Raw genomic sequence first — 24,791 nt, 5'->3', positions numbered from 1 at the left:
GCTGATGTGTATCGTCTTGGTTCTTCTCATCTGTGACAGATCAGGTTGCACGCATAATCTGCATGAAGATATGATGTATGGTCATATGGAGCCATCAGATTAACTGGGGTGGGGTGGAGACAATAGAGTTGACCGCCAATCCGTGTGGGCCATGGCAGCGTGCGCTTTCTGGACTTGCACATCTCTTTCCAGAGCTGTCCAGGAGTGCCCGCAGATGGAAGATTGATCACGACCTGCGTCCATCTTCCCTCCCTCTGAGGCTCTGACCAGCACACTGACTGACGTGGATCATTGCAGTCTGTAACTGTAAAGCCAAGGAAGAGCTTCCCTCAGATCAGGTAAGTGTAGAGATGCAGAAGAGGCAGCCTGATTCATGCATGGTTAAAGAGAGACAGGGTCAGGTCAAACAATCTTTAATTATGAAAGGTAGGCCAGAAGCATACAATTCTCCATGAAGAAACAAAAGGTCTTTGGTTCTGGAAACTCCGTTACCTGTAGCTAGCCTCTTGATTCCGTATATATCTGAGTGTTCTAGAGAGGGGCTGATCTTGAAACGTGAGAAAAATAGGCAGAGTGACATGCAAGGTCTGTGTTCCCACCTGAGATTGAGAAGATTCAGAGACACAACGAATTTGACACAGTGATGCCGACGTACCATATGTGCTTCCAACCCTCAACCTGAGAGTTTTTAAGAGACCAACAGCCACTGAGATTTTCAAAGGATTAGTTTCTCAACTATGGAATTTAATGCACTTGGACAATACAATTTGAAAACACCACAGGTTCGGCAACCTAATTGATGCTGCTCCAGACAAACCCAGCAGCAAAGATAGAAACATCATATGAACAGCGCAGCAGCAGAATCTTTTACGTACCCTCCTTTGAAATTCAACCGAGACATGTTTACAGAAATTGTAAAGAAAATCAGATGCCATAAATCAGAGACTAGATTGTCAAACAGTACTAACGAACTGCACGCAGCTCTAGCATGGACAAAGAATGTTTGAACTCTGAAAGCTATCTGCCAAGTTGCCCAGAGGAGAAATACAGCTCTGCACCAGCAAGGATTTGTTGAAACAAAATAAATCAATTCCTTGAGATATGGTAGAGAGTTTCTTAAGTATTGATTCCATGTCTATCATACATACAATACATACTAAAGTAAATACATGAAAAACTTTGTCAGTCAGGTGCATATCAAAATTGTGACATGCTAAGAGCAAAAAATGGAATGATGAATAACAGTACAAGTATATATGCCCAACTATAACCAAACTCTGGAGATGATGCAAGCTTCAGTGTGTTTCGTCCCCATAGTATACATGGGGAATCAAATAAAACAGATGACACAATGAATTAGGTGTGACTACCTACACAAATCAACATCTCAACCTTCATGCCATTATGTATTGTTGCCCTACATCTAGCTGACACTTGCTCACTCTGATTATATCGTGAACAATTCAGCTAAATGTTTTTTTTTTGGAGAAAATGTCCACTAGTCTATGATCACATATGAGTCTCTTGATCAATTTATCATAACAAGAACTTGTTCAGCATACCTGATTAGACACAACCCTCTTGAGCTCCCAACCAACGTTCAGAGTGATTACAAACAGGACAGAGGCCTTTGCCCAACTAGTCTAGTAGATCAGATAATTTAATTTTTATCAAACAGAACAATTTCTTGAGACAAGGTAGAGAGAATCCCCTAAACACTTGAGACAAGGCAGAGAGAATCCCCTAAACACTAACTGCTACATCTCAGTAAGCTAAACAGCTATGCCACCTTACCTTGGTACAAGTAAGCTAAGTAAATGGAAAAACTTTACCAATATAACTCAAAGGCAACCTATCAAAAAGAAACAGAATACAAGTAAAATAGTATGGAAACAGAATACAAGTAAAATAGTAAAATCTTCTAACCATTTTGCAAACGAAGATATAGAAGCTCTGGTAGTGGTAGGCTACTTTGACCCTGCAACCCACAGCAGCATGTAGCTATGAAATGCATAAAACCTAACTGATAATTAGTGGAAGGACACAACCCCTGTTCATCATCAGAACAATAAGTGCCAAATCACAGTCACTTTTATATAAAAAAATATAACTTGCAAAACTATTAGCATGTTAGGACAAAAGTTATATCACAGATTAATTCTCTTTTAACTGAATGTATGGTCAGACTCAGAGTTATAACATAAGAAAGCTTGGAACCATTTACCAAGCAAATTTCTTTCCAATTTCACATTTCCACCACTTTGAATCTACAGCTTCCGTATACTGTACTCTATTAGCCGCACACAACCATACAGACAATGCGACAAAGGATACAATTATCAATCGAAACTAATGTATATCCACAGGCTCAAGCTGGCACCAAGAGCCATGTGCTATTGAAGACATGCAAGCACAATGCTATGCAGATCGTGGCAATTACCATGGACCTATCACTCATATGCCTCAAGGCACGCAATCCAACCGCAATTGTGGCATCACTTCCAGCCCTCGCCCCGGAATGCAGTTTCCACAGCACAAACTCAAGGAACGACCACACCGCCTCAAATGTCGCCCTGCCCGTCAAATCCAGAACGAGCTTGCGGTTGCTCGGCACCGCCAGAGCACTTGACACGGTCTTGACCCACCCTTCCCCGACCGCACCATTGCTGCTGGAGTTGGCACCGGCATTAGCATCTTCACTGGTACTGTTGGCACTGGACAGGACGCCATGGGATGTCTTCACCAGTGTTTCGACGGAGGTGCTGCAGAGTGCAACGAAAAGCTCTTGAAGCCTGGCACCGTAGGCAGGGTTGGCGGCGGCGGCGAGGAGCTGGTCGTAGGTGTTGATGTGGATGGTCTTGTCTATGAAGACGCCAACCGCGGTGGCCGTGAAGACCTCAACCCAGCTGCGGATCGCCCTCTGGCATCTCCGTGAGGTGAGGGCATCAACCCAGCTCTCCGGCGAGGCGTCCGTTGCCGAAGGCTGCGATGGGGCCGAGTAGAAGGCGAGCACGAGGTGGCGCCCGAAGCTGCCGGCGACGGCGGACGCGAGGCGCTCCCCGTCGGGGGAGAGCACCCTGTCCAGCACGCGGTCCGATAGCGTCGCTTCGGTTCCCAGGGAGGCACCGGAGCCCGGCGTGGCGGCGTAGTAGCCGCGGAGCACGCCGGCGGCGAGCGCCCCGGACAGCGCGGACGCGGACGCGGAGGCCTCGCGCGAGGCGGCGAGCTTGGAGATCTGCTTCAGGGTCTGGGGGACCGCGTCGGAGTCGGATCGGAGGAAGTCCGCGAGGTCGGACGCCACGGCGGCGGCGGCGTCCGCGAGGGAGGCCAGCGCGGAGGCGATGCGCACTAGGCGGCGGCGGCGGGACGCCACGGCCGGGTGGCGGTAGATCAGGTAGCACCCTGCGGCGGCGCCAGCCCATAGGAGCCAGCGGCGCCGGCGGCGGGCGAGGGCGAGGACGCGGCGGCGGTACATGGTGGATGGGGAACTCGGACACTCGGTGAGAGGAGTCGCCGGGCCGCCGGGAGCTCGTGGCGTGTGCTTTTCTGTTTCCTTTTTTTATTGCAAACGAAAAACCTCCATAATCTGACTTAGATTTTTGAGTTTTTTGTTGCAAACGAAGCCGTCATTATAGTCTTTTTTTTAAAATCAAAATTTGGTTTTTCCTTTAAAGTTGAGTCAAGTCATTTTTTGTGGATTCTACAAAAAAGAACTCTTAATGAGAGTTTAAATGTTGCCCCACTAAATTTTTCCGTTTGCTAAAATTTTAACAAAAATATAATGAATAAGTCGGACTTGAGTATATAGCATAGCCTTTTGTAGCACTACATTTAGCAAACTAGTAGGGTGCACGTGCGACATCGCATGTGTTTGAAAAATAAAATTACAAAAAAAGTAATCACATTAAATTTTAATTGCAACAAGCATTTTTTAGAAACTATATATGGTGAAAACAAACAACGAAGTCTCAATTTTGTGGTAAAAATAGACAAAATATTCGAAACATGAAAAAAATATATAATTATAAAAATAGGGAAATGGTATGTATAAGATAGTGCATAATGGCATGTAATTATGTATGAGTATATAATTATAAAAATATGTTCAAAATATGATATCTCTACGGACACAGCAGCTTTTCTAATAATACATTGCGTTCTATTAACTGCAAACAAACTAAATAACGCTCCAAATAGCTCTCGCCGAGTAGGAGTCGAAGTTGCGTTCTTTCCAAGGGCCTCGACAGGCAATGTCTGACTTGCCGCATGCTTTCCCACCTGGCCATGCCTGCCTTGTCCCCTCGTTATATCAAACATCTTGGGTGCAAAACCGGGATGTCACATATGTCTTGTAGAGAATAATAATGCATCAAAAAATTAAGCATTTGAAAGAATAGAACAAAAATAAGAACTACAAGATCTTGAATGGTTAGGTTATGCAACAACTAAAACTTGAATGATTAGGTTATGCAACACTTGTCTAATTCTAAGAAGGATAAAACCATCAACCAAATTCCCAAATTTAAAGAGTTAGCTCCCCCCAATTCCCAAATTACCATCCTAATAAAACCATCAACCAATTGAAATGAACAAACCAATGATCATTCTTAGCATTATTATGGTGCCTTCAATTCCAATGAATTATTTTTACATACAGATATGTGAAAAGAAAATTTAAAAAGAATCCATGTAGAAATAGCTTAGCATCAATCAAAATAGCTTCCGAAGAAGATATATAACAGGTTAACAATAGGAAAAATAATATCAGCAAGCCTGTAGGCAATTTGTTCATTAGTTCTACTGCAAAGGTGCACATGATAGAACAATAAATGGTTGGCGTCGATTTCCCAATGTTGGTGGGACGATTTTAGACATTCTCCAAAGGGTATCGATGAATAAAATAAATTGATCTTCGATACTGAGATATAAGTGTCAAACTGTCACCAAGGTAACGACTACAGACTTACCTAAGGGGTTCCAGTGTGCTTTCACCCACATAAGCAACTGCAGCAAAGTGCATCACAGCATCAAATGCATTTTCAGCAAATATCTTGTTGACCTGGGAGCCAGTTAAGTGAAAAACAAAACTTTGGATTGTACCCTCCTAGATCAGCAAAGATGAATTGTAGCCTCCCAGGTTGCGGAAATAACTCCTGTAGAACCTTTACTGTTCCCATGTTTCCTCTAAAGAGTAAGATGAACCAAAATGCGCATCAACAGAAAAGATTAAAAGAACAAACAAATTCACATAGTCAGTACAAAGAAAGTCTTGATTACCACAATGGTAACTCGATAGTTATCCTTGAAGAGCCTTAAAGAGGCATGTGATCCAATATAACCAGCTCCTCCTGTTACTAAGACGTGGGTAACAAAAGGTTCATGGTGAGAAAACTGCATGAATATAAACATAACAGTCAGCTTTACAGTTGCAAACTGAAGTTTTTTTAGATTCATCCAAGTTTTGTATACAGAAGTACAAATCAGCATTATCTGTCCAGATTGCTTGGGTATCACAAAACAAAAGTGCCACCTCATGGCTGAAAACAGCAATTGTCATGACGTCACTCGCGGGCCTCAGCTGCCAGACCAAGCAGTGCAAAAAAAAAGGCATGTATGTATGACAAATCAAGTTGGAACATGGCCTAATGTAAAAGACACTGCAATAACAAAGACTATCTGCTGGAGGGATGTCACTTTCATCATCTGCTTGTTTGCACTACCACAAGCCCTCCAGCTGGGCGAAGGCGGTCGTCGCGGGGCGGTGCGAGAGGTCGACCCCGGCTGCTGTATCGGGACAAAGGCGGCCGGGATGGTGGGGAACAGTCGGCGGCGTGGCAGTTTCTGAACACAGAGCAGTTGCAGCATGCCGTTCGTGCTCCTTTAATATTTTGCAAACAAGACCATCATTTCTGAACCAAAGATCCTGCACTATAACATATATTGATCAGAGTCAGACAAAATTTAGTGTCATGAATCAAGAATTATATTTCTTTTTCATATATATGGACATCAGGCAATCAAAGCTAACCAGGCCTCTGGGTAGATTGCGCTTAAAAGCTTCATATAGCTACCTCCATGTTATCCACACGAAAATGGAAATGGTAGGACTTTTCATGTTCTTTAGGTAAAAGAACTCGATGCCAATGTTCAAAAAGCCGCTAGGCGCTATCTAGGCGGTGACCCACCGCCTAGAGCCTAAGCGGGATTAGGCGGGACTAGGCGTTTTAAGGCGTTTTTCTAGACGGTGCCATATACATACATATATCTTGCAATAGACATCATATATCTCTTAAAGAAGAAAAAAAGAGAGAACCAGTAAATCTTGAGTCGAAAAGAAAGCCTAAAAACCCCATCAAACCAGCCCAAAACCAGCCCAACGGCCCACCTCCCACCTTTATCTCCTCACTCCTCCCGTTCCCGACGCCTCACACCTCTCTCGACCGAAGCCGCCGCCCCTGCCTCCTCCGCCAGACCGCCACCGCACACCCGCCCCTGCCTCCTCCCCGCCGCGCTCCCGCCCCTGCCTCCTCCGCCGGTCCCCTACCTCCTCCTCCTCCGCCAGCACCCGTCCCCTACCTCCTCCTCCGCCGCCGCCCGTCCCCTGCTTCCTCCTCCTCCACCGGCGCCCATCCCGTGCTTCCTCCGCCGCCGCCGCCCCCCTACCTCCGCCGCACCCATCCCTGCCTCCGCCTGCCACCTCCTGGCCGCGCCGGCGGCCCACCTCCTCCCGGCGGCACCTATCCTCCGCCTACCCCCCCTAGGCGAGGCGGCACCCCTCCGCCTAGCGCATAAGCGCGCCTGGGCAAGCACCTAGTAGCGCCTGAACACTGCTCGATGCCATTACAGTAAAGCGGAAACCAAATCAACATTGGGAAGTCAGATAGCTGTACCGAGCAAAAAGAAATTCTACTAAGACGTTTGCAATAATTTGTACATACTTGTCCGACGTACATCGTAGCTACAGATGCATTCTTCAGAAATCAGAAAGGATATAAACCTAAAACCATGGCTAAGATTAACATCCCTACAACTTTAATAAAACATTCAACTATGGGAGACAACGGAAATAGATTTATTATAGCCATTTGGCAAATACAAAAAAAGATCTAGAATAAGAAACCAAGTATTCCTTCCCAATACACATAGCTCACATCTGGTAGACAACTGACAAATCTGTACATACTTGTCTGACGTACATCGTATCCAAAGAGTAAGTGGCTAGTCAATTACCTGGCTACAATGAGTTGGCGGCTGACTGCTGCCCAACAGTTGCTCCCTCCCCATCCAATGAAACTGCATCCTGGATGGCATCAATAACTAATAATGAGGAGGTGCCTGTAAATACCTGCAAGTCTGTACAATACCTGCTGCAATGCTGGTAGTTGTTCTAACAGATCTTGTGAATCCAACTATCTAGTTCTACTATGTTCTTGGTGGAAAAAAAATAGTTCAAGAATCAATACATAGAGGGCTCAAACTGATTCTGAAACTAAACACATGTGTTCCTCGAAATTAATCATTTGCAGGCTTGTAGTACCATAGTGAGATGCAATGTCCTGAACCTTTTCAGGACCTTGACCTGCTCAGCTATGACATCATACACTTTAGAGCTATGAAGCATTCCAGTCTTTCCTCCGAAAACAAACCATATGTGCAAAACCCAAGAAGTATAATCCAAGCTGCAAAGTACTCACTATATGAAACCCAGGAAATTAGGAGGTAATAAGCAGGATTAGGGGCAATTTTCTACTATAAGTCTGGGATCACTACAAGTGTTTTGGGTGCGACCTACCTACACGTATGAAAATAGATGTAAAATACCACACAAGAAATTGTTTCTGGGAAATTATTTCTCATAACTGAAATATATATCTCTGCATTACAAAATATGTATTATCAAACTGAATAGTGGAGTCCAATAGCTTGCTTGAGCTACATGGTAGACGCACGTGTGGCACGCACGTAATTAAAAAAATATAATTAGCTTTTAATTCGAAAAAGCATTAAACTATATATTAATTAAATTAATATTCAAATTAAATCCTAAAGTGTGCACCATGATAGATGTCACTGCTATCTTGCAACTTAGGTCGATATGGACCTATTGCAACAAGAATAGAACTAAACCATAATGTAGCAGCTGCAAAGCAACACCAGAAGAAAAGTGAGAATAAGTATCATCCTGAATTGGTATTTCGCAGTGAACAAATAAACACTTCTTTTAAAAAAAATCTTGTCAGGATCCTACGTATTATCACAAAACTGTTAATTTTATAAAATAATTGCAGAACTATTGTGGCATAAAGAAGCAAGAATAAGAAAAGAAACCTAATAGAATATTATGGAGCGTATGATGATGTTCCAAGCAACATCTCAAACTCTTTGGTGAGCTGGTGGCCATATCTAACTAAATTGATTATTCTACGCAAAGCATATAGGCCCACTCTGAACTTAACTACCAAAAATAGAATATGTGTGCAGCCATGATCTTAATGAACTACTTGCTATTCTCTGAACAATAGAGCATCAGATCATTTACGAAATGAACAAATTAGTCACATTATTTTGAAGCTTCAAAAATAATGTCAATAAATGGTGATTTTGTTGACTGCCCACCATGCATGAACTAATTAAAGATGTACCTGATAAGAGGTGACGTTAATTCGCCCGCACACGGGTATTTGCAGAGCAGCCTTTTATCGCCATTGATGTGCCTTTGATCCTGTTGAGGCTGTCTCGGCATTCTCTGACACATGGTTTAAACCACATCAACCAATATTTACATATGCTAACATCCATCTTGCAAAATTTTGTGTTAAACTGTAATACAAAGGGAAGGAGAATTAGTATAATGGCAGATTGCAGAACCTCAGCATGCAAACCAGTGATCTTTCATCCTAACCTGAATGGATAGCATGCAATGCTCCTTTAACCTGACATGCTATAAATATTTTAGCATAGGTGGAACAAATACACCAATCATGTTTACACACAACCTAGGACACAGTTCTGCAGTTGGAAAATTTCAAGACCATAGAAAAGGGGGAATGTGGCAAACAGGCAAAGTGCCTATACACTATCACACTGCAGGAACACATTTTACTATTTCCTATTATGTTGGCTTTTCATTTGTGCCAGTGACAAACACAATCTGATTATTGAAGAAGCTTACATCTATTCTTGAACAAAAACCAAAAGAAATAAGTAAAAATTCAAAAATGAAAAGAAGGATTCCAAAAGTTGGAGACAGAAAAGAGGCGATGGAATTCAACCTAATCAATGACACTGCTTATTTTGCATGCCAAAGGGATGTATTGCTAAAAATAAAATTGAAGGCTTATAGGTTCAAGAACAGAAGTACATCTCACCCTGCTTATATCAGTGCTACCTGGTCGAGATTGTCTGCATGTTAAAAATGCACTGTACTCAAACAACATACTCTGCTTCTGGGAACTCCAAGTAGAAGGCAAACATATGCACATGCATCACCAAAATAAATGAGTGGCAACATGGACCTATGATACATATAATGAACCATTAATTAAAATGGACATGGGAGAATGATATGGGACTTGACATGAGGAAATCATCAAATATAAACTAATACGCAAAGAATATAGATTTTGAGAAATGATATTGAAACAACATTTCTCGCATACACTCATACCTAGCCATGATATTGTCCAAAGGAGCACTCCTCCCAGAAAAGATATCTAGCATCTGTTATAACATTCTTTTAAGCATTTCAAAATAGGGTGAATTAGGGCAACTTATAACACCACATTACTGATGAATAGAAGGCAACCAACAAGAAAACAACTATTCCCTTGTGCATGAGAAAGCTTCAATCTCTATCAATTTGACATTTTAGAAAATTTAAAACGTCAGTGATCCATCCATTTCTGCAAGTATAGTATTTCAAAATAAAGTTAAAGAAATTGGTCAGCATCTGAACATATCTTTGATATAATCTGTTAGCTTGAAACATTATTGTTTGTAACCGATGAATACATGTGCATCATAACATGTTTATCATCATAAATTCTTATCTATAATATAGATGGACAATTGAGCAAAGTATAAAACTATTTCTTTTTACCTAAATGGCAGAATGGCCAAGAACCATAATATCCAATTAATCCCACCATAAGGTTGTCAATTAATTCGGCCAAAGAAAATAATAAATTGATTAAACACAAGATTGATCAAAGTTCAGTCCCATACGGTCTGGTAAGCCAGGATATAGTTGATCCAAGAACTGTAGGATAAAAGCTTGCATAAAGTCCTCTCAGACCCTGCAAGAAGCCAGTTAAATCATAAATAACTTATAGTGATAATTCAGAAGCTATGGACAAACTAGTATCTTAGGACCATAGATCTTACAACAAAATATTAACAAACCCTGCAAGAAGCCAGTTAATTAAGGATATAGCCACCTTAATTAACAGACCACAAAAGGGCAAAAGAGTTATGTAAGCATGAGCAGAACTAATTTATTCATTTAAACAAAAGGATATTGAGTAAAGAAAAGTTTCTGCATCCAGCGTCATTTTAAACTGATTCTCCAAAGACCAGTGCATAGAGATTTTTATCGGTGCCAAGTTCCTGCAATACCACAAACATTGTGTAATTGTTTCTTTCAAGATAGCAGTAGATATGAGCAATGTGTAATCATCTGTTTCAATATAGAAGTAAAGCATATAAGCATTCTTTTTAGTATAGATTAAGAAGCAGTGGCAAAAACCTAACCCTCTTACATAGTTTCACAATCAAAAGCTTGGGAACTTTTCTTCCATACATTTAACTATTATGCATCCATAGAAGATAGTACCTGAACCAAGCATGATGTCATTGCAAACGCATATCTGCATAACCGATATCAGGATTTATCACCTACGTAGTAGAGTTCGTAGGAGGAGAATAAACAAAGCGAGGAGAAAGGCGAGAGCCGGATGACCTTACCTCTCCCTACCTTCTCGTATCTGGAAGATAGAAGGGGAAGATTCGAAACCTGGGCAGCACCACATGGTTCATCGCTTGGAGTCCTGGTGTTTGTGACGGCGGAGAGGTGGCCGATGGGCAGGGATGATGTGGGCGGGTGACGTCGGAGTGGCGGCAGCGGCGGCGAGCGAGACAGGGAAGCGAGGGTGGATCATGGGGGACACGGCGGAGTGGCAGCGACGACGCGCGTGAGGGGAATGTGGAGCGGCGGCGGCGGTGAGTGTGAGAGGGAGGTGAGAGCGCCGGCGCAGGTGCAGGGGTTAGGATGCGGCGATGGCGGCGGAGATGGGAGCTGAGTTGGATTCGTCCATCGTGGCCGAGGTGAGGCTAGGGTTCTGGCGGAAGAGGCCGCGGCGCGGAGGGACGATGAGATCGGTGGTTCGTGGTCCGGGCGTGGCGATGCTTGGCGTCGGCGCACCTCGCGGGCTCGGCGGCGGCCGGGTGTGGCCGCGGCGTGGAGGGAGGGACGACGAGGCCGGTGCATCGGCGTCCGGGCGTGGCGACACGCGACGTCGGCGGGGCCCAGAGCCGGCACCCCAAGGACCATGCGTCACGGCTGGGCGGCGTCCCAAGGGCCGCGCGTCGAGGCGGAGGGTGTCGGGGGAGGCGGCGTCGTGGGGAGGAGGGGGCGTCGGGGGGAGGCGGCGTCGCGAGGGAGGGGAGGGAGGATGAGGGCGATACGTCGTGTTTTGGAAGGCAGACGTCATTAGGGGAGTAATTCACGCCCGATGGCCAATAGGATCGCGGGTACCCAAGGGTGGGTAAAGAATGTCATGGTGAAAAAAAAATGACGGAGGGGGGGCGCCCTCACGAATGAACGGGGTGGGCGGCATTTTTGTCCTGTCAAGCTCCCCGTCAAACATTTGATGCTTACATGTGGGCCTCAAAGTGGTGATCTGTGAGGTGGATATGGGGGCTAATTTTGATGAGTGTTTCAATTTCTATGAATCCTTATAGTATAGAAACGGATGAAACTAGTTAGAGATGCGCTCACTAAGGTATTACTTATGGGACAACCTTTGAATTTGACATATAAGGTGCTTCATGTACTTTTTTCTTTAAGTATATTTTGTTAATTTACTTTTTGTGAAGGACATGCCATGCCATAGCAGAATGGGATCGCTTTTTGGTAGAATTCGTTTGATAACCAGAGCCCGTTATGTGTTGAAGCCTTCCTTGAAAATAACCATAAGGATGTTTCTGTAAATCTTATCCATCTTTTATTCTTCTTTAAGAAAAGTGCTTGTGTGGCTTCTGATGTTTGAGATTCATCCCGATCCTTTGGACGGTTGTGTAAGTGCATCTAGGCCCCTAATGAGTTTTGGTGAATTGAATAACAACATGATTAAAGGACTAATGCTTTATTTGAGATATCATGAGCAGAGATTTATTTGTGTATCAATTTGTGTATTGACTCATGAATCAAAAAATCAAATAAAAGAGAGCTTATTGAACAAAGTCAAGCATGTTGTAATAAGAGAAAAGAGACAAGTATTCATGCAATGACAACAAATGGTTTCAATTCATAGCTTGACATATTTGAAGCATGTTTGAGATATAAAATTATTGAAAGTATTGTTGCAAGGCTTCATAGAGTAAAGCAAAAGTAGAAGACATACAATCATAAGCTATATATATATTGGTCTTGTCTTTGGAAGCTTGCAATATTTAGAATATGGTTACCATTCATGGATACAAAGCAAGACAAGCACATTATGAACAAAGATAGAAATAAGTGCTCATGCGTTATTCAATGATTTCTAAATATGGCTTGTCCAAGAGAAGTATTCTTTGTCTAAAAGGATCAAGAGTTCATGATTACAAAGCAAGACAAAGAAATGAAGATACAAGAATGAAATATGGAATTTATTTTTGATGTGCAAAGTTTAGCTCAACATGGCAAGGGTAAGTGATGAAGAAACCAACCGAGATGACTAGTGCAAGGGACTAAGCAAGTTTTGGTGAAGCGGCGGCTTACCATGTGTGCAAGTGCTAAGGTGAAGTGCTAGTATCCGTGGGGTATTCGAAGTTTCATATCCAAGCCTTAATTGAGAGAAGCAATGCAATGCATCAAATATTTTATTGAAGTGACTTGAGTATTCAAGGACAGCTTTGCAAAATTATTTGGAGCTCTAAGTCACTAGCTCAAGTATAGATTTGCTCAAAAGAATGTTGTGCAATATTGGAATCCCAAAGTTGAAGAAAATCAAAGTATGGCGAAGCTGAAACAATTCAAGGTTCAAGTGGTTGAAATGTGTTTGATATTTAATCTTGAGTATAGGTACGCCGTACTATCAAGAGGGATGCAACAATGATTGTTTGACTTGGTCAAAAGTGCTCATAGGTCACCCTAAGTGAGAATCCTGAGTGAAAACCCCTGAGAACTAACTTCGTGCTACTTGGATGATCAAGTGTTGACTTAATGGACCGAGTGGAGCACCTAAATTTGGGTTTGGGCTTCTCTGGCCCAGACCGGTCTGACCGGTCCAGATGTAACGGCTAGTTGGTTTGAATATATCGGTCTGACCGGTCTGGGCATTGACAGAGCAACGGCTAGTTTTTAGAGAGTGAGATATTTATACCCCTTAGCCCCCTCTTGCGTGGGCTGCTGGTTTCCTGACTTCTCTTGAGCTTCCTAAAGCATTTTCTTGGCCAGCTAGCTCTCCCCAACACTCTTTGCGAGTTGTGCTAACTAGATTGCATATTCTTGGATTGGGTTGAGAGATTGAGCGTGTGTGAGATTGTAGAGCATTGTGAGAGCTGCATTTTGAGCAGCAAGTGAGCAACCATAGCTTGAGCACCTTTGTGATCCGTCAAAATTTTCAAATTGCATTTGTTACTCTTGGAGGATTGCCTCCTATACGGCTAAGTGTCACCGGCTAGCTCCCGACGGTGTGGTGAGCAGTGGCAAGTTTGTGCGGGTGTGATCTTGCCCCTTTGGTGGAAAGGATCAAGTTAGTGGAATCGGGAAAGTGGTTGAAAGAGACCCAACTCAAGGGATCGAGTTGAAAGAGACTCACACCCAACGAATTCCTCAACGGAGACGTAGGATTCACGGTGGTGAATCTGAACTTCGGGAAACAAATCCTTGTGTCTCCTTTGTGGTTTGCCTCACTACTTTGAATTTTAGCATTTGTTTTATAATTCTGCATCGATCTACTTTAGTGTGTTGTTTCTGTGTGTGCAGTGACTTGCAATACATTTATATTCACCTACAGGAACACTATACCAAGTGGTATTAGTGCTAGAGCTCGAGGAGGGGAGAAACTCTGATATTTGTGCAGGTTCTACGTGTGACCGGTCTGACCGGTCACCCCGTGACCAGTCAGACCGGTTGTCTTTATTGTTCAGCATTCTAAGTGGTATGGCTGACATTTTGGTTTAAGTGTTGAAATTTACAGAATTTGTTGAAATGCGTATTCACCCTCCCTCTAGGTGACATCCGAGGTCCTTTCAGGTCGGGATCATTGCAGCACGAGCAGAATTGTCCTAGCAGAGTAGTGGGAGTAGGGGTGGTAATGGGTCATGGCCCTAGTGGCCTCTTCATAGCCCAATATGACTCTTAAATTTTTTAGCTCAAAATTAAATAGGATCCTTTAGATTTTCTAGATTAAAATCTAGGGTCCTTTATCACCCCTAAGTGGGAGCGGCACCATGGCACATGTCGGCATGTCGATCGTCGGTTCACCCCATCCTAGTGTGTGTGGCTTTTGGTTTCAAAATTCGAACATAAGTTTTCTCTCAAACTATAACTTCATTTTAAATTATTTTAAACCAATGTGTTGCTAAGAATCAATCCAATACAATGAGATTCAGCATGAGTATATTTTACAATTATTTGAATGCCAACATTTTAGACATACTATTATAACATTTTTCTAAAAAATGTTATACTAGTTTAATCCAATATGTTGAATTAGGTTCCATGGGTTACCGAATCAAGTGTTTGAAAAATTGTTGATATATGTGTTGAATTATACTAGCATGAGTGCGTATAGTTTGATCACAATTCAATGATCATGATTTTTGGAATACCAGATTCCATATGTTGATATGGTGAATTTAAAATGTTAGCTATAGTAGTTCAATATTTTAAGCGAAATTGTTGAATTGGATCGATATGTGTTGAATCAACTATTTTGAACTGTCGAGTGATTTTTAAATACACGAAATAGTAGTTCGGCCCTTGGGCTTGCAAAATGGACCGTATGTACTTGTGTTGTCGGGGGCTGCGTTGCTGGATTTGAAAGGACGGAAGGAGGCCGGCAGTTTGAGCCCATCGGTCTTGTTTGTTACATACATTTCAGCCCATTTGAAATAAATGTCGCCATGTTTGATGGTGGCCGGTGGCTGCCCGGCCGGGCATCGCCGCCGGCCGGCTGGCAGTCGTCGACCCTCCGGGCTCTAATTCGGGCAAGTGCAACGGGGTGGAAATGGAAAGGATTTTTTTGCCTGAGGGACACTACGAAATGGTGCTTTTGTGTGCAACACACTTCACATTTTGATTTAGTCTTGTGGACACCTAAAAAATGTGGCTTTGTCTGAAACACACCATCCCCATTAAATTAGTCTTTTTTCAGCTTGAGGAGCTAGAGATTGCCTAGTAAAAAGACTAAAATGCCCATGACCATGTATAATACACCAAAACTAGGGACGCAAGGCCACTGGTCATCCTTGCAGTGCAATATATTCACATACATAATAATTTTTTACACCACGTAACATGTCACAAAATAATTAGTATGGAACAAGTGACCATCATGTCACAAAGCTTAATCTTAACATCTCAAATTACATTAATTTAGCATCAAAAGGCTTTACGCGGTTTGCTTGCACACAAAAGCATAATAATCAGAATTGCATAAGATGCTCCAGCGCCATTCTACCATGCACCTCAGCCTCCTCCATTGCAATTTTCTTAGCTCGACTATAAAAGATAACAAGGATTAGGAAAAATTAAAAAATCTGGATATTAGTCAAAAGAAAATGTGTACATATTTACCTCCGAGTTAGTGCTCCAGGACTACAGGTTATCGCGAACCCAATTTTTATCACAGGTAACATGATAAACTTGTGTACCATGCTCCTCATAGCTAGGGATGAAAGTGGTAATCTGAACTGTTAGAATAAATTTAATATTTTAAAATAGATATGTATAAAATTTGATGGTGATCATTTCTTATATTATCAAGCATATTATTACAAATAAGAATAAAATTTTGCTTAAATTATTTTATGCATTATTTGCTCCCTACAACAAAAAAAAGTGAAAAAATACCGAATTTGTTTCCGAATTCATACCGAATTTTATATCTATCATTTGAGAAAATATAGGATGAATTTAAGGTTTACCTTTTATGAATCTTTACAAGCTCAATGCTCAAAACAAGAATACAAATTTGTATACAATATTCTATATCCTATTTATTCGCAATCAAAGAAAAACGACCAAAAAACTGATTACCGAATAATTACCGTTTCCGACCTAATGCAGGCTGGTATGCGAATGGCAAGTATACAGGCTGCGTTACGGTCCATCCTAATGCAGGAAAATGCAAAAAGAAACTAAGACAAATCCAATATCACATACTAGACCGTCAAAAAAAATATAACAGACTAAATCGACCTAATGTAGGAAAATGCAAAAAGAAACTAAGACAAATCTAATATCACTGACTAAATCGAAACAAATAGGTTGTGCAAATCTATATCCCAAATTCACCTTTTTCTTTGAAACCTAGACCTGAAATCAAAGGAGGATGTGCAATAAGAAGGGTAATCTTACCCATCTGGAACGAGCCGCGGCGCAGCCCAGGAGCCGCCGTCCAGGAGCCCATGCGTGCGCAACAAAAAAAATCAAGGAAGAGATAAGGCTACCAGCTGCTGCTCGTGAGCCACAAAATATAGCAAGGGCAGAATCGTCCATTTACAAGGCATGTACTCTGCAAATTCTTTTTTTAATGGGGCTGGTGTGTAACCAGCTAAACGCTACATTTAGAGTGTCCATCAGACAAAATTGAAGAGTGCAGTGTGTTGTACACAAAACTGTATTTTGGGAGTGTCCTCTAGACAAAAAAAACCCCAAATGGAAACTACACTTTCGTCTAGCTCGGTCCGGGTAGCCATGCCGGACCATGCAAGGGCTCCGAGTCATGAGTTGATGGCCGTACGTCGTCCTCGAGATGGACGCATGGCAGCGGCGGCGTCGGCGGCAGGGCACGTGGCGGCAGGAGGAGCCGCCTGCCGACGGCATCGATGGTCGGGCCAGCGCCAGTCAAGTGGATGTTTTTACTTCTCTGCCTGCCTGTGTGGTCGGCGCCGTATAGGAATCCAACTTGCTCTGGTGTCGCCCAAGTCAAGGGCGGCCCCGGCCTCGTTCCAATGGTTTCTTGTTCATTTTTGCAGTTTGTGTGCGCCTTTTTGCAGGCAATCTTGACTTTCTAACCCTTTGCCGTCCAGGAGAAGAAACGAATAACTGAAAGGCATATATGATATATGCTCTGTTCTTTTTCCTTTTTTTTCTTTTCTTTTTCCGATGGTTAAACATGCTTTGGTCTTTGGATTTCTGCTAAACTCTAGTAGTAGACAGCTATCCCGGACTGGTCAATCCTGAATAACCATGTAGGCTTGGAGGTAATTTGGCTGTCCGCAGTAGTAAAATTTTAGCGTCAGGGACGATCTGATACGGTAAAGTCAACTGCAGCAGGCGCAGTAGTATATAGTACGTGTACAGTGTCGCACTATGCCGCAAGGTGAGGAGAGGAGCCGGGAGCCGGGAGCCGCGCCCCCGCCGGCGGCGACGGGGCGGCAGCGGTGGAACCGGCCGGCCGTACGCACACGGACAGAGGCAGGCCAGCGTGGCCGCTGCACGGCGCAGCGCCTAGTTTTGGACTCCCGAGCTGGCCGGTGGTCAGCGAGTCAGAAAACCCCCGCTTGCAATTGCAAATACTCCGCGACACACTAACCGATCGCGCCTGCACGCACACCGCAATTAAGGACGACGATGCAGCAGCAGCAGCGCCTCGAACTGCACAGTAAACAAGTCGTGACAGTGTTGCGGTCAATGGTTTCGCCGAGCCAATCACCTGCATGCTTTCAGCTGTCAACTGTTGATGGCGCCACACACACAGCTGCCCCTGCTCGTCAGCTAGACCGCACTCACCACCAAGCCATCAGGATCACGCACTCGGACATCGCCTGCCGGTCGAGTCGCCACGCTGCAGGCCGCGCCGCCCCACCACTCGCCTCCACTTTCCCCAACGCCACCCCTCCCCCGTCCGCCACCACCCCACCCCACTTGCCGTCCGCTTGCTCCCCGCGTCGCGTCCCCGGCCGTCGCCATAAGTAGCGCTCGCGCTCGCAGGCAGCTACCACCTACCCGTACTAGCTCGATCGCAAGCATCCCCCTCGGCAACCCAACCATGTCCCCGACCAAGACCGGCGTCGCCGCGCTCCTCGCCCTCCTGGCGCTGTCGGCACCCCTGGCCGCGTCGGCCGCCGGCGGCTACGGCCGGCCCAACCCCGGCGGCGGCGGCGGGATCCCGTGGTTCGGCGGCGGCGGCGGGGGCCCGTGGCAGCCGGGCGCCGGCTTCTTCGGCGGGTGGGGCGAGGGCGGGCTCGGGTACCGGCGCGGCGCGGTGGTGCCGCCCTCCACGGTGTGCGCGGAGCAGGGGGCCTGCCGCGGGAAGCGCCTCACCTGCCCGGCCCGCTGCTTCAGGTCCTTCAGCTACAAGGGCAAGAACGGCGGCGGCGGCGGGGGAAGCGGCGGCTGCAGCTTCGACTGCACCACCCGCTGCGTGGCCACCTGCTGAACCATCACATCAGTTATCATCAGTAGCTTAGCTAGTATACTAGTACACTGCTTCCAGTAGTGGTTGCTTGTCATGGATCATGGAGCTGTGGGTGCTTGATATTATTAGTGTGGTGCTCGTGGTATGTGCGTGTCTGTAAATCTCAGCTGCGGGTGTTTTGATCAATAAGACGCATCAATAAAACGAGGATTATTATCATCTCCAGCTTGCTGCTAGCTTTCACTTCAATTGTCGACTGAAACTATCGATCTGATGTGCAATACTGCAAACGCTTTTTGTGCCTGGCTGTTGCCCTTTTGGGTGGATTCTCGCAGGCAGACGGCAGTCAGAGTGAGCATCATCAGAGGCAGACCGTCAGACTTGAAAATCTCACAGGCAGAGGCCGGCCAGCGACTGTGAAGCTAGGATGGGCCGGCCTGCAAACGAACACGGTCCTGATCCAGCCCACACCAGCTTGCAAGGCCTGTATCTGGATGCCCCAGGATTTCGGCCCATTTATAAGACAAAGCCCTCTGGTATCAGGAATCCTATACTTACATCCGGAAAAAAAAATTCTTCATTTTCTAATATTTGAAATTCGTAAAAATCTTCTCATCCGTTAGATCTTCTCAATCCTAATCTCCCTTTCACCGTGCGCCGCCGCCGCCTCTGATCCAACGCTCCGCCCGCCGCCGCGTGCTCGCCTCGTCGCGAGTGCCGCACACGCCGGCCTGACGCCCGCTGCTGCCCCGCATGCCTGCCGCACGCAGCAGCGCTGTTGCTCTCGCGGCACGCGGCGCATGCTGCTGCTGCTACCGCACGCTGCCCCGCGCTGCTGGCCTGCTGCTGCTGCCGCGCGCTGCCATGCATGCCTGCCGCACCGCGCGTCGCGCCGCGCTACGGCCCTGCTGCCGCGCGCTGCCGCGTGCTGCTGCCGCGCGCTGCCGCGTGCTGCTGCTGCGCCGCCGGGCACGCCGATGCTGGAGAAGAAACACCCGGCTCGCAGGAGAAGAAAACTTCAATATTTTTATTTCAATATTTTATATTTCCAATTTCAATATTTGTCTTCATAGTTTCAATATTTTGAAAGCCAAATATTGAATGTGTTTTACAAAATATTGAGTTAACTTTACTAAAATGTTGAACATATTTGCAGCAGATAATTGTGCCAAGTAGACTTTAAAGATGAATGTCTTATCTATTTTTCACAATGTAGATAGGAGCCTCCCTCTGGTATTGTAACGGTAGGGTCTGATGGGACCAAACGTGCAACGGGTGCGAGGGAAGGCGTCGCAAAAACTCCACGTTGCAAGTGGGTGGGGGGGGGGGTACTATTCTTCTTCCTCCTCGCGACTGGGGTGGGAGGTAGGAGGTGGAGGGACCCGCCAACTAGGGTGCCAGTCGAGGCGGCGGGATTAGGTTTTTGGGTCGTCATGAATTTCTGGGGGTGGGAGGCTTCCATAACCGATGGCTCTAAAAGGGAAGGTCGAGGCGGCGACATCATCCCGACGGATCAGTGGCGGAGGCGAGGCACAACGGCAGTGGATGGGCGGACCAGTGCTGGCCCTAGGATTTTGGAGGCCCTTTGGCGAACTCGTCGCAATGATCCTTCTAAAGTCCAAACCTTATATAAAATCTTATGACCACGAAGCTGACAGCGAGCGGCAAGTGCTCCACGAGACCGTGACGAGCCGTCGATGCGATCGCGATACAAATGCTAACCACGAGTGGTGAGCACTCCACGAGATTGCAATGATTTGACTTCCGCAGAGAAGATTTGAGGCCTCTTAATCTTTTGGGCTGGGCTATACTCTATAGCTACGTATACATAATACTCCCTTCAGGTTGGTAAAGAAAATTATTTTGGACGTTGACATAGTCTCCAAAAACAACTTAGATCTCTATCTTTTGCCATAAAAAATAATAAAATATAGTCAATATATACTTTTTACGAAACTGCATTTCAAAATGAATCTACTTATATCACTTTCATATTTTCAAGCTCAACATAAAAAAGATTAATGTATAGTTAAAGTTTAAATATTTAACTTAAAAACAAACTTAAAACGACTTCCTTTACTAACAGGGGGAGTACATAATATCTAGGCTTAGGCCTCTCCTGGCTTGGGCCCTTGGCCGTCGCACATGCTGCCCTACCCTAGGGCCGGCACTGGGCGCGGACACAACCGAGGTGGCGGATTCGACTGCGGCAGCGGGGCCGAGCACGTCGTGGGCCGCCATGGGCCTTCTGCGACGCCTCGTCTCCGAGTCACATGCATTAATATACTATACTAAGGCTCCAAGATTTGGAGCAACGCCGTGCGTTGTGGCCCCACGTGGGACCATGCACTGTTCATGCGGGTCCCACATACTATTCAGCGGGACCCACGTGGGACCCACGTACTATTCAGGCGGGACCCACGTGGGACCCACGACTATTCAGGCGGGACCCACGGGGACACATGTACTATTTAGGTGGGACCCACTTGGGGCCCACGTACCCATGTACTGTTCATGCGGACCCCTTGGGACCCACATTCTATTTAGGTGGGACCCACATACTATTTAGGTGGGACCCGCACACTGTTCAGGTGGGGCCCACGTACCATTCAAGTGGGACCCACGTACTATTCAGGCGGGACCCACGTGGGACCCACGACTATTCAGGCGGGACCCACGGGGACACATGTACTATTTAGGTGGGACCCACTTGGGGCCCACGTACCCATGTACTGTTCATGCGGACCCCTTGGGACCCACATTCTATTTAGGCGGGACCCACATACTATTTAGGTGGGACCCGCACACTGTTCAGGTGGGCCCACGTACCATTCAAGTGGGACCCACGTATTATTCAGTTGGGATCCGCGCATATTATTTCGTGGGACCCACCGTGGGTCCTTTTTTTAAAAAAATATTTCTTCCATTATTTGAAAATACAAAATATATTTAATTACTCTCTATATACAAATATAATTGCTAGACTTTGTATACTACGTTCGCATGCGGTAGCCCTACTACATTTTGGACTTTGCTTTCACTTTATAAACTCGAAAAATATAATTGAATTATTCATTCATCGCTAATTTTATTTTTTTTCTTCTATAAAAACTAATAATCAATGTAAACCAATCCATCAACTATACCTATTAGCATAAAAAAAATAGTGAACTCCTAAAAAAAGCTATATGTACCTCTTCACTAAAATGTTTGGAACTAGCACCCTCTTAGACTCTAAACTACCATGCTAATTTACTATAATTTTTATATTTGATTCAATATGTCGATACTATATTGTCTTGAATATAATAGGAGATAATATTTTTCCCATTATTAGTTTAAGTCGATTTCTTTTAAATAGGCGCACATAGCGCGCCAACCTTAACTAGTTACTCCTAACAGGACCAATCAAATGGCTCGGCGATGCCATAGTGCAGACTGGGCAATTGGGCAGCTCATGAACCACAGGAGGTCAAAATACCGGCGACACACTAACAATGTGTATATGATGGTCCAAGTCTACACACAAAGCTAGGAGAGGAATAACACTCTGTGCAAGGTACACACATCAGGAACTGATAGGAATAACACTCTGTTCGTAGCAATCAGCAAACAGTGTTTTTCTCTCATATTAAATCAGCATCAGCCAGCAGCCAGCAGTACTTTTATCTCCCAACAAATCAGCACCAGCCAACAGCCACAACACAGCGAACACAATGTAAAAGTGCAGAGTTAAGAGCCGTGGCTCCTTTTCCTTCCGGGATAACAGATAATTACTGCCACCTGCTGCAATTTTATTTGTCAACAGTAACCTGATGCCTCCGCCAGTTCCGTAATTCTTCAGGCACACAGCAGTGTAGTTATTTGTGCCGTTAGTGACGCTGCCTGTCGGTTTCTATTTGACGCCGGTGTCTCACTCACAAGCAGACAGACGGCAGTCAGTGAATGGAATACAGCTAGGCTGGGCCGGCCTGCAAACGAACACAGCCCCGATCCGGCCCACACCAGTTTGCAAGGCCTGAATCCTCCAACTTAAACCTTTACCTCTCGTACGGATGGGCCAGGGTTTCGGCCCATTCAAGCGGATGAACATCTCCTCGAGTAGCGTGTAATATTGCTGATATTGGGTCACCTATAAAAACGTTCAACAAAATACGTCCCAGTATTTCTCTTAAAAAAGCTTGGCACGTTTCCAGCGTAAAATAGTAGTAGCAGCATATATAACCTATCTCCGATCTGGTGGTTGGCCATGTTTAGTTCTCAAAAAATTTACTATAGTATCCATCACATCAAATCTTCAGACATATGTATGGAGCATTAAATGCAGTTAAAAAAATAACTAATTACACAATTTAACTATAAACAACGAGACAAATATTTTAAACCTAATTAATTCATAATTGAATATTAATTATTAAATAATAATAAAAATGCTATAATATCAAAATATAAAAAAATTTCCCAAACTAAATAAGGCCAAAATAACACTAGTAACACTAGTGCAGTAATGATCCACGAAGCAGTGCCTTCGCCGGCCATCACATCTCACGGGATCCTTTACTTTAATACGCGACGACTCGCACCAACTCCCCAGCATGCGCTCGATCAAGGATGAACTAGCTAACTAACGCTCGAGTTTGTTGGATTTACATATAGACGATGAATAAAGATTGTCTCATCCGTTCTGTTAGAGTTGAATTTTGACCGAGAGAGAGATCGAGCTGAGCGACCAGATGCAGTAGTACGTGTAGCCTGCTAGACCACACGCGTCCATTGTGTACACTCTACTGCACTACACGCTAGCTTGGTCAGGCTCCTATTTCTCTCTCTCTCTCTCTCTCTCTGTGTGTGTGTTTCTTTTTTTTACACGACGCAGCTACTTAATTAATCTTCGCTTGATTAATTACTAGTTGTCTTATTAATTATATACTCCTGCTACAGTATATATATGTGCCCACGCGTCTCCGCGTGTCCTCGCTCCGGCCGCCGCGGGATCCTCGTGCACGGAAATTAATTAATTAATTAATTTGGCCGTTTATAACAACAAATTAAGTCATCAATATATGTGGAAATAATTAGTCAATTTGGCCGCCGTTACAACGACCGGCCGGCCCGGGCGGAGAGGCAGGCAGGCAGCGGATTTCGTCGCCGCCGGCGCCTCGTGTTGCTGACCGTCCAGCCGGCAGGAAGAGCTAGCTTAATTGGCTAGGCAACTGCCTGCGTGCTTCATTCTTCTCTCTGTCGCAGTTCCGTCCGCAGCTGCACTGCACGTTGATCACATCGATCAGGCCGTTTAGTTGGATCGGTCCCCGGAAGAAACATGCTATATATGCTAGCAAAGCCTTTTCTTTTCCTTCCTTATTATAACCTGTTTGTTTTTGTTCGTAACAAACACTAGCTAGCATCTTATATTTTATTTTTTCCCTATACTAGATCGATGAAACATACACGTGCATTGAAAAGTATACTTGCCACCATTCTTGGATCTTTTAAATTTATAATTAAGCCGCGCGCATATTAAACATGATGTCCATCGATCATCCATGACATATCATTCATAATCTGTGTCTAGCTACTTGTTGATTAATCCAATTGAAACCAGCGCCCGACCCAGCCGGGCACGGGGCACGTACATACTACGTGTCACTGCACCCAATCGATCGGAGCAGTCAAATCTCAGCTCGTCGAGTCTGCTAGTGCTAGGACTGTTTAATTTCGCTCGTGTATCGTCGCCCAGCACGTGCTGCGTGCTCCTGCAGAAAGACAGCTCTGTGAGTTTTGCGAGCGAGCAACCGTACGTCGACACGTGTGCAGGTGCAGAGCGAGAGACGGTCATGGTCATGGTCATGGTCATGGGGCCGCTCGAAGAACAGCGTGCAGAAATTCATGACCGGCCGACTAGCTACCATTAGTAATTGAAAGATTTTACAATATTTGGGGAGGCGTCCGGAGGCATTTCATGTGTCTATGATTTGTGAGCTCAATATGATGTAGGTGTTG

General features: G+C 44.9%; 2 protein-coding genes across 2 annotated transcripts; one reads left to right on the top strand and one right to left on the bottom strand.

The window, feature by feature from the left end:
• Positions 1 to 2,193: 2,193 nt before the first annotated feature.
• On the bottom strand, positions 2,194 to 3,527 carry LOC120661090 (protein PHLOEM PROTEIN 2-LIKE A10-like). Its single transcript, XM_039939795.1, has one exon. The coding sequence runs from the start codon at positions 3,473 to 3,475 to the stop codon at positions 2,369 to 2,371; it is 1,107 nt and encodes a 368-aa protein (XP_039795729.1). The 5' UTR covers positions 3,476 to 3,527; the 3' UTR covers positions 2,194 to 2,368.
• Positions 3,528 to 18,187: 14,660 nt separating this feature from the next.
• LOC120661082 (protein FAM98B-like) lies at positions 18,188 to 19,012 on the top strand. Its single transcript, XM_039939782.1, has one exon. The coding sequence runs from the start codon at positions 18,423 to 18,425 to the stop codon at positions 18,810 to 18,812; it is 390 nt and encodes a 129-aa protein (XP_039795716.1). The 5' UTR covers positions 18,188 to 18,422; the 3' UTR covers positions 18,813 to 19,012.
• Positions 19,013 to 24,791: the final 5,779 nt, after the last annotated feature.

Source organism: Panicum virgatum, chromosome 2K, assembly GCF_016808335.1.
Source record: "Panicum virgatum strain AP13 chromosome 2K, P.virgatum_v5, whole genome shotgun sequence".
Classification (NCBI taxonomy): domain Eukaryota; kingdom Viridiplantae; phylum Streptophyta; class Magnoliopsida; order Poales; family Poaceae; genus Panicum; species Panicum virgatum.
The sequence above is the reverse complement of the archived record's forward strand: the minus strand, read 5'-3'. Positions and strand labels throughout refer to the sequence as shown.